The 9,195-nt window shown below is 63.6% G+C and overlaps 3 protein-coding genes across 3 annotated transcripts in view; all 3 read left to right on the top strand.

Annotated features, from left to right (window-relative positions):
• Positions 1–822: 822 nt before the first annotated feature.
• Positions 823–3,251, top strand: MNEG_1070 (hypothetical protein; the record flags this gene model as incomplete). The annotated part of the gene is made up of 6 exons (XM_014050443.1): positions 823–881; positions 1,030–1,138; positions 1,317–1,364; positions 1,624–1,727; positions 2,082–2,313; positions 2,670–3,251. 6 exons carry the CDS (start codon positions 823–825, stop codon positions 3,249–3,251), a joined length of 1,134 nt encoding a protein of 377 aa, XP_013905897.1.
• Positions 3,252–4,063: 812 nt separating this feature from the next.
• Positions 4,064–6,757, top strand: MNEG_1069 (hypothetical protein; the record flags this gene model as incomplete). The annotated part of the gene is made up of 4 exons (XM_014050442.1): positions 4,064–4,354; positions 4,545–4,694; positions 5,108–5,429; positions 5,625–6,757. 4 exons carry the CDS (start codon positions 4,064–4,066, stop codon positions 6,755–6,757), a joined length of 1,896 nt encoding a protein of 631 aa, XP_013905896.1.
• Positions 6,758–8,088: 1,331 nt separating this feature from the next.
• Positions 8,089–9,195, top strand: part of MNEG_1068 (hypothetical protein) — a gene marked incomplete at both ends in the record, with an annotated part of 5,606 nt that continues 4,499 nt past the window's right edge. Inside the window, 3 exons of the mRNA XM_014050441.1 lie at positions 8,089–8,109; positions 8,370–8,517; positions 8,832–8,882. Coding sequence (XP_013905895.1) covers positions 8,089–8,109; positions 8,370–8,517; positions 8,832–8,882 — 220 coding nt within the window. The remainder of the gene's footprint in view (positions 8,110–8,369; positions 8,518–8,831; positions 8,883–9,195) is intronic.

Below are 9,195 nucleotides of genomic sequence, written 5' to 3'. Positions count from 1 at the left end.
CATGTCTCGCACAGCAGGCCCATAGCTTTTCAGGGTTGTATTCCAGCCCAGTAGCGAGCCTTCATTGCCACTGGATGGCGTCTGCCAATCCAAGCGCGCACATCTTGCACAGCAAGTCTGAGGGGGTGAGCGGTGGGGAGGTTGTGCAGAGTGAATTGCGCAGCTGTGCTGTGTCGATATATAGGCATTGCTGGCAATTTAGGATGCCAAAGTGACGGGGCCCGTTGCAATGGGCTCACACTGGGGCATTTGTGATCGGCGCGCTCATGTAGTTTCAAGGTGATGCTGGCAGGGTGCGGCACTCTCACAGCACCCACCACAAATCCCGGCCTGCTGCACAACAATGCATTGTACTCAGGACAGATGCAGCTGCACTTGAAGCCAAATTGTAGCCTCCCGTGGCACGAGGCCCCCGCCAACCACCCTTAGTCAATGAGTCAAGTGATGCAGGCATGTCTAAGAGCCCATGCGCAAGCACATGCGCTCCTTGCGCATCACAGAAGAATTCGAAGGCTTTTTTTATGTATCACTTCTTCTCGTCGATCCTGGCACACGTGCTACAGTACACCTCAAACAGCCGGCCGCAGGAGCCGGCGAGCGATCATGAGGATGGCGAAGGAGCCTGATACCGTATTTGAGTTCAGCCCATTCATTAGAGTCACCAATCCATTCGAATTATCGATGCAAATCACAGACGCCTAACGCCCACATTGTCGTACGCACCGACTGCTGCAGCAGGCTGCGAACAGGACGCCCGCCGCACCACGGCGGGAGAGGCCGCAGCAAACTCCCATTAGCAGCATTTACCCACATCCTTTACCCATGGAAAGCAAACTGCTGAGGCCTGAGGCTGCCTACGAGCTGCCCAAGGCCGCCGTAGAGTGCGCACCCCAGCCGTCTAGCGCAGGCCGCCCCCCACCTTACCCAGCCCCCCTCGCCAGTGGGCCCCCTCTGAACATTCTCAGGTGCTGTCATCAATGCACCAGCACCCTCAGAATCACGCCCCAATTCCACCACGTCGAATCGCAGTGCCCTGAAGGATCCAGACTTGCGGCTGGAGCTCCACGTCATCTCATTCTCGCACTACTGCACGCGTGCGCGCTGGGCACTCGCCGCGTCTGGCCTGGACTACACTGAGGTGCGGGCCCCAGCCATGAGAGGTTTTTGGCGCGGAGGCTATGTTGGAAGAGAGGGGCAACGCGCTCACGCAGCACGAATTTTCACAACGAGGGTTGCCAGACCCCTGGTGCTAGTCGCGCTTGCGTTGATGCGTTTGAGCTCACTCCACTCCTTCTGTACACCTGTCGCCTCCCCAGGTGACGTACCTTCCCCTCGCGCACATCGCCGGCATGGCAGGCCTGATGGTGCGTCTATGTTTATGTTGTTCGAGGCGCGCTGATGCAAGTGCTGCCAATGACCGACGCATGTTGCACTGATAGGCGCCCCCGCCTGACCAAGGGTCGCATGTGGTCGCAGGGCTGCGAGCTGCTGCTGCTGCTGCTGCTTCTTGCACTGCACCCCTACCTCTCCTGCATGTTTCAAGATCCGCCACACCCGTGGCCAAGCCTCTGGCCGGACAACTCATCTCACCTCCCTTTGTGCCCTCAAACCCGATACGCACAGCGCCGCTTCACGGTGGCGTCGCCTCGCACCAAGACTGCATCCAGCAAGTCGCCATTCGCCACCCCCGTGCTAGCTGTGTACGGCGGGAAGAGGCAGCCCCTCTTGTGAGTGCCCCTTGATGACGTGCCGTGCAGGCTCGTGTGCGCTGGCTGCGCTGGGCGGGGCTTGTGGCTGTGTTGGGATCTGCACAGCACTCCTTGCTGGGCCCCGGCCAGGTGTCTAATCAGTTGAAAAATGGCACAGCTTCCTGGCAGGCAGACATGCTCTGCTGCGCCGCATGCAGACTTGACCGGTGCTCGCCACAGCGGAAGAGCGGCTGCTTGCAATCGCGGCCAGCCCCCTCACAGCGTGCAGTGCACCAGCAGCCACCGCCGCCAGTAGCCCTCCTCACTCCCGTGCCTGTAATGACGCATGTCCCCGCCATCCCCCACTGCTCGCCCCCACCACTCCTCCCTCAGCCTCCTACAGAACAGCGCCCTCATCGCCCGCTGGGCCGCGCTGCGTGCCGCCGCGCGCGGCGCGCCGCCCTCCGCCCTCCTGTACGGCCCCAGCCTGGAAGTCGCCAGCGCCGGCCCCAACGAGGCGGGCGGCGGCGAGGGCGAGGGAAAGTTAGTGGTGTCAGGCGGCGACGATTACTACAGATCTGTGTCTCAGCTGGAGCTGCGGCTGTCAAACGGCATTGGCATCGAGGTGCGCTCAGCATGCGGCTTAGGGTCAAACAGCTGGGTTCAAGAAAACGGCTACGATGAAGCACGACAGCTCAGTTGATCACGCGCGGCAGCTGCGCCTGCTGTCAAAGCAGGCAGGCTGCTCTCCGGCTAAACCCTGCCCTGCGACCACAAGCAAGACTGCCCCTGCCCCCCGTGACCATTCCTCGTCTGCCTGCTGCACCAGACCGCAATCATGCATGCCCTAGCTCTCAACGTCGCCCCCCAAAGCGCTTTAGCCCCTTGTCAGGCCAACACTCAAAATACCCACATTGCTGATGCGGTCTCCACGCACCACCACCATAAACCCCACGGTAACCACCACCACGATTTGTGCAGGTGCGGCGCCTGGCCTACTTCCACCTGCTGCCCTCGACCCTGCTGGCCGCGGACATGTTTCGCCGCAACGCCCGCGGGCTCATCGGCAGGGGACTGGCGTGGCTTTCCTACCTTGTCTCGCGCCTCTTGCTTCCGAGGCTGCTAGGGATCAACGCCAAGACTGCGGCGCGCGGGCTGCAGCTGATGCTGTCGGAGTTTGACTACTTCGACGGCCTGATAGCAAAGCGCGAGGCGGAGGTCGCTGCAGCCGGGGACGGCGGCGGCGCGAGCCCAGGACCACCGGCCAAGGCGCCGCTGCCGTTCTACCTGTGTGGCTCAACCCTCAGCGCCGCTGACGTGTCGCTCGCGACGCTGGCGGGTCCGCTGGTGGAGCTGCCGCCCTGCTGCGCCGCCGGCCGCTATTACGTGCCGCCGCGCGCCGAGCTGCCGGCCCCCCTGCGTGATGTGGTGGCGGCGCTGACGGCGCGGCCCACGGGCCAGTATGTGGTCCGGCTGTGGGACGCGCACGGGATCGCTTTGATGGCCGCGGGCACCAGCGGCGGCAGCGCCGCCAAGGAGTCGCAGCCGACCGGCCGGCTGTAAGGAGAGCTGGTTGCGCCGGTTGCTGAATAGGGGCTTCATCTCTTTCATGGCATCGTTTCTGCTGTTTCACGCGCCTTGCCCGTCGGTTGTGTGTGTGTGTGTGTGTGTGCGCGCGCGCACGCTTGCATGTGCGCGCACGACGTTGACCAGACCTAATAAACACCTCTCATTGCCTGCTGTGCAATTGAGCACACTCAAGAATTAACATATGTCGTTTCTAACCTGCCGATGCTCTTTGCTTGATGCAGCAGACCTGCACCCAATTGCATGCGAGCTGGTAATTGAGTATTGTCGTGCGGGCTTCATAAAGTACAACGAAGGGGCGCAGAGCAAGCGCATTGCGGCGGGAGGGTGAGATAGGTCGCATGTCAAAGTACACCTGGTCCGTGAGCCGGATGGGGTCAAGGGGGGCTGCAGCGGCACAGTCAGTAGGCCAGAGCCTGGCTGGTGCTGATGGAAGCGCTCAGCGGTGAGGGAGGCCTGTCAGAGCAGCTTGCTCGCGACTGCTGTCACCGCCCCTCATGTACATAAGTTACAAGGGTCAATACACTCCTCGCTATATTTACAGTACGTTAGGTACTCCAATACAGATCAGCTGCCCGCTCAGACTGTGACAGATCCGTCAAAATCGCGCGGCAAACGGCCTCTTGACTGCAAACTCCAAGCAACAGGCCATCATATCACCTCTGATACGTTGCATAAGCGGTCGTGTCCGCTAGGCCGGAAGTGTGCGAGGCGCACCTTTGACGCACCCCTCTGACACCGTCATCGTAGCCGGCCAGCCGCGCAAAGCAGCTCTGGGCCTGCATCGCATGGGAGGACCAAATGGCAAGTGCTTCAGCTTCGCATACGGCGACCCGCGCCGCGCAGACGTGCGCGTGTTGATCGCAGTGGCACCCGCCGACACCAGCACCGCCGGCTCCGACCGCCAGCACAGCAGCAGCGGCGGCGCCGGCGGCAGCAGCGACGGCAGCTGTTCAAGCGGTGACGTGGCCGGCGCACGCGTGGTCTGTGAGATCCCTGCGCACGCTATACTGCTGGAGGAGGCCAGCGCATGGGCGCGTGCCGCGCTGCATGAGCACTGGTCAAGTGGCACCGCCAGGGTGAGGCCCGGGCGGGCGGGTTGACGGCGTGAAGCCGGCGCATGTGTTCCTGCGCCCCTGCACGCGCGGCCAACGTCTCTTGCTGATGCCACTTCTCAGCACCTGCCTGGTGACAACGACCCTGCGCATGCGCACAAGCCTCCGCCCGCCTCCCAACCCTCGATCTTCGACGCTGTTGGGACATCCACAGGCGGGCCACGGTAGCAGCGATGGTGTCACGCTGCGGCTGGTGGTTGAGTGCGAGGCGCAGGCGGAGGCGGCGGCGCTGCTAATGGCCTCGCTGTACTGCGGCGACGGCTCCGCCGCGCTAGCTGGCGCCAGCCAGCCGCAGCTGCTGCAGGTGGGGGCCCTGTCAGAGGCCATGTGTGAGAGTTTGACAGGGCGATGTGGTTATCAATTCTGGCCATGTAGATGGCTGCCCTGCGCCATACCAGGCTGAAGCTGGCCACACCGGGACACGGGTGGGTGGGTGAAGGGCAGCCCAAGCTCGGTCACGCCTCGCCGCAGGGCTGCGCTGCGCATCTGCGAGCAACGCAGTTACCCTGGGCCGCCCACGCGCCACCCGTCCAGCCCACATGTCGCCATGATCTTACATCTGTCTGAACCCCCGTTGCGGCCGCAGTCTCCACAACCTCCGCTGTACGCCCTGCCATGTGATGTATCCGAGCCCTAAACCCCGACCACCTCCGCTCGCCCCCCCATAAAGTGAATCACTTACACCCCTCCTCACTCACACCCAACACCCCTAAACAGGTACTGCAGCTCGCGGACCGCTTCGGCGCACCCCGCGCCGCCGCCGCCGCGTGCCGACTGCTGTGCGCCACGCCCCCCTCCTCCCTGGACTGGTCCGCTGTCTCCGCTGCCTACCGCCTGCCGGCTGCGCTGCGGGAGCTCCCCGACTTTGCCGCCGTCATGGACTGGGTGCGGCATGGCATGATGGCGCGGCTCGGCGACCTGGAGGCTGCCCTGGGGGACGAGGAAGCCAGGCGGAAGCTGGCGGCGCTGCCGTTTGAAGCCGTAGTGGAGCTGCTGACAAACGACGGGACGAGGGCGGCCAGCGAAAACAGCTGCTACTGTGAGCGATTTGATCGGCAAAATGAGTAAAGAGCGCGCGGCGGGCAGCGATGGGGAGAGGCTGGGCAGAAGCATCGGAGACCAAATGGAAGCGCGGCTGTTACCCGGCTGACGAGATGTTCCAGCGGGCGCCCTGACTCCCTGCACTGCCGCCGCCCTTCTGACTTGTGTCTTTCCCATCTCCCGCCCTCCGCAGGCGCCGCCGCTGAGTGGCTCGCCGATCAGCCACGCGGCGGCACTCCCCGCCAGCGCGCTGCGCTCGCCGCATGCCTGCGCCTCCCACACCTCACCCCCCTTATGCTCACCACCGCCGCCGCGCGCTGCCCCTGGCTCGGGGCCCGCTTCTCGGCCGCCGAATTGCTAGCATGCGCAGCGCTCGCGGCGTTGCCAGACCCATCGCGGCGCGAGGAGCTGCTGCTGGGCCCCGGCCAGCCCGCCGCCGCGCACGCCGCGTGGCGCCTGCCGCCGCGCCGCCTGTCGCAAGCAGCGCGCCGGCTGGCTCTGCGGCTGGATGCGCGCGTCGAACAGCTGCGCGCGCTGCACGAGGCCGCGGCTGCAGCAGCGGCGGCGGCGGTGGCGGGGTGTGGTGGGGACGGGTCTGCGGGGGTGGATGGCGGCGGCGCGGGGCTGCAGGTAGCCAAGGCGAGCCTGGCCGGGCCAAAGGCGTATTTCAATGGGTGGGAGGGCTTCGTTGAGGTTCAGGCGCGCGGCAGGCGCGTCGGGCCCACGACCGGCCGGCCTGCTGCTCCTGGTGATAACAGCAGCGGCGGCGGGGACGGCGGCGCTGGGGTAGAGGTGGAGTTTGGTCTGTTCGTGCGTTTGGAGCTGCCACAGGCGCTGCGGGCGCTCCTGGCCTCGTCCGACGCCGCTGCTGCCGCCGCCGACGATGACAACAGCCCCAGCATCGGCGCCAAGCGCGGCCGCGCAGCCCCGCCAGGCAAGGGCGCTGATGCTGCGCCCGGGGGTTCCGCGCCGGCCGCGGCGGCGCGTCCCGCGGCGCTGTGCTGCGCCGAACGTGTCGAGCTGCTTGCCTTCGCACCGGCCAGCGCAGAGCAAGTCGCCGACCCCGGCCCCAGCCGCGGCGCAGGCGGCAGGGGCCGCGACGGCCGCACCGGCGAGGCGCGCGGCGGCGACGACGGCGCCGCGGGCGCCGTGCTGCGACATAATCTCGGGGCGGCCTGCTTTTCGGAGGACAAGGGCTGGGGCCTGCCAAGGTTCTTCGGTGTCCCGGCGGCGCGCTTCTGGGACGAGCGGCCGTGGCGCGAGCTGGGGCTGATTGGACCAGAGGGCAGGCTGGCTGTGGGTGCGGTGGTGACAGGGCTGCGCTGACGGGTGATGGTACTCCAGCTTGGGCGGCTTGGAGGTATGCAAGAAGCACATGACTGCCTGTACCAAGAGACCCCACCTGCATGGCCTGCCATGGTTTTGATGCTTGTACTTTTGGGATTGAAGCTGCCAGGCCCCCTTGTGAATCAAGTGCCTCCAAACCGTCCATTGGTCTTGCATACCATGCTCAGCCTGCAGTGCGGTATCAGCCTCGCCAGTCTGCCTCAGAATGTATTTTCAACAAAACTCTATTGATCCCATTGTTTGCGCTCGCTGGCAAGGCATGAATCTCACGTGGAGCCCCAGGACATTTGACTGCCCTTGTGTTGACTATTTGAATCGCCTTGTGACCCACAAACGCGCGATTCTTCACCCTTCCTTGAGCATCACATGCCAGTATGCTGTGCTGTCTAAGCTGAACACCAATTATGTACCCAACCGTGTAAAGGTCGCCCTGACTGCCTCACCATGTGCTTGCACTCAGCCGGTCTCGGCCAGTATATCGCGGGCCTCAATTGGCTGAAGCAGGCCACACCAACATGCGTGTTAATGCGTGTGGCCAAGACGCCCGTGGAGCGCTGAGGGCTTCTGCCCACGACTGAAAACCTGGACACTGCAGCGCTACAGGGAGAGGGCTGCGTGCAGGTGACACGATTACTAAACAATCAACAAGGTTTCAGGTCATCACAGTGGAATCAAAGGCGGCTGCAGCTGCTTCAATGCTGAGATGAGGCAAAAATGAGGCGGTGGCACGTGCTGCAGGCAGTTGACCGAGGTGAGCCGCCCATATGCCGAAACAATGGGGACGTGCGCGGGTAGCTGCCGTGGTCAATCGCTGCGGTGACGACTTAGGAGCCTAGTGGCACTGAGAAGTGGCCTGTGATTCCTCGTTGCCGCGCGCCTCATGCGTCGCACTTTTTGGGGGTTTCTCGCAGGACGAGATTCCTTTTAAACCAGCTGTGATGCGGACGCATGAAACCGTGCGTTATGTGCTCCACATGCAAGAGCAGACGGCCAATAGAATCTGAGTGCCCAGCTTTTTGAAGGCATGCGCCCATCATACCGAGGTCGCACCCAGACAGGCCCCTCATTATGTGTGGACTCTGGGTGGCGCTGTGTGTCATAGTGACAGCGGCGCCGACCAGTCATTGAGACCCAGGCAGTCGTTGTCCTCGTCTCGAATCCACCTTGTTTTCACGCGTCGATTGTTTGCACGTTTCCGAACACGAATAGATACCGCCTAGATCATCAATCGCCACCTCGCCGTCGATCGCGGCCCTCTGCCCGCCTGATCGTGCGTGTATGACGCCGAGACAGATATAACCTAATAAGATATGCAGGCTCTTGCCGAGAGGGTGAGTGCGTGCTGCCCTTGAGGGTGCGCCATGCGGGCACCCGAAGCCGAACGCATCAGAGGGTGCGCCGCCCAAACGATGCGCGGCATCCTCCCTCGGACCGTGCTGATCAGAGGTAACTACACAATATGCTAGCAATACAAGTCATTGCAGGGCGATTGCCAGCGCTCCGCACCTATTGGCGCAGCGCATGTGCAAAGATTGTGGCCCACCCCAGAGTGATGTACTGTACCCCCTTGCCGCGACTTCCCGCCGCGCAGGCGCGCCAGGGCCTGGGCATTGGCAGCGCCTCATTTGAACCCACTTGTCTCGACCGCTATCACAAGAGCCTGGCCAGCTGCGAGGCAGCTGCCGGGTGGCTTCTCAGGTACAAGGGCCAGCTGGACGCCTTCAGGGAAAATGGCGCAGGTGGGGTGGTGTGCGGTGTGGCGTCATGCTTGCCTGAGGATAGCGAAGAGGGGTGGGGAATCGAGAGGCGTGCGGGAAAAGGGGAGATGGGAGATGGTGGTTTGGGGTTTACAAGGCACTTGACGGGTTGGCGGCTTGCTCTGGCTTGACGGGCGGGTTGGGGCCGAATTAAGCCGCCTGTGTTGAAACGCAATCGTACCAGGGCCCGTTCTCCTTGCCTTAAAAACGAAAAGGTTCATTTGAAGGGCGCAACGCGATGCGACAAAGCCCTGCGGCCACAAGCACAAAATGTGCGCCTCCGCCACCCACCTCAGGCTTCCTGTCGGCCACTGGCAAGCTCATCACCGACTGCCCGATGCCCGAGGGTGAGCCCCTGAACTCGTCAGCCCCGGGTCGCCTTCTGTGCTGGACCTCCCTGCAGAGACCCCGCCCCACGCGGGTGACGTGCCGTGCAGCGCGCCTCCACGGGCGGCTGGATCAGCCCTGTATGTGCCCCGGGTGCAGCGCCATCGCCACACGCTGCTTGCAGGGCTCAGCCCTTGCTCAGATCATTGTCCTCGTATACACACATCGCATGGCATACGGAAGGGGCGGCTCACTGATTCAGCTCCCCGCTCACACAACTCCCCCTGCATGCAATCTTCACATGCAACCTTGACGCCCCCAGCCACCCCCCCC

The sequence above is a fragment of the Monoraphidium neglectum genome (assembly GCF_000611645.1).
Source record: "Monoraphidium neglectum strain SAG 48.87 unplaced genomic scaffold scaffold00101, whole genome shotgun sequence".
Taxonomy (NCBI): domain Eukaryota; kingdom Viridiplantae; phylum Chlorophyta; class Chlorophyceae; order Sphaeropleales; family Selenastraceae; genus Monoraphidium; species Monoraphidium neglectum.
Note: the sequence above shows the minus strand (reverse complement) of the source record. Positions and strands in the feature narration are given on the sequence as shown.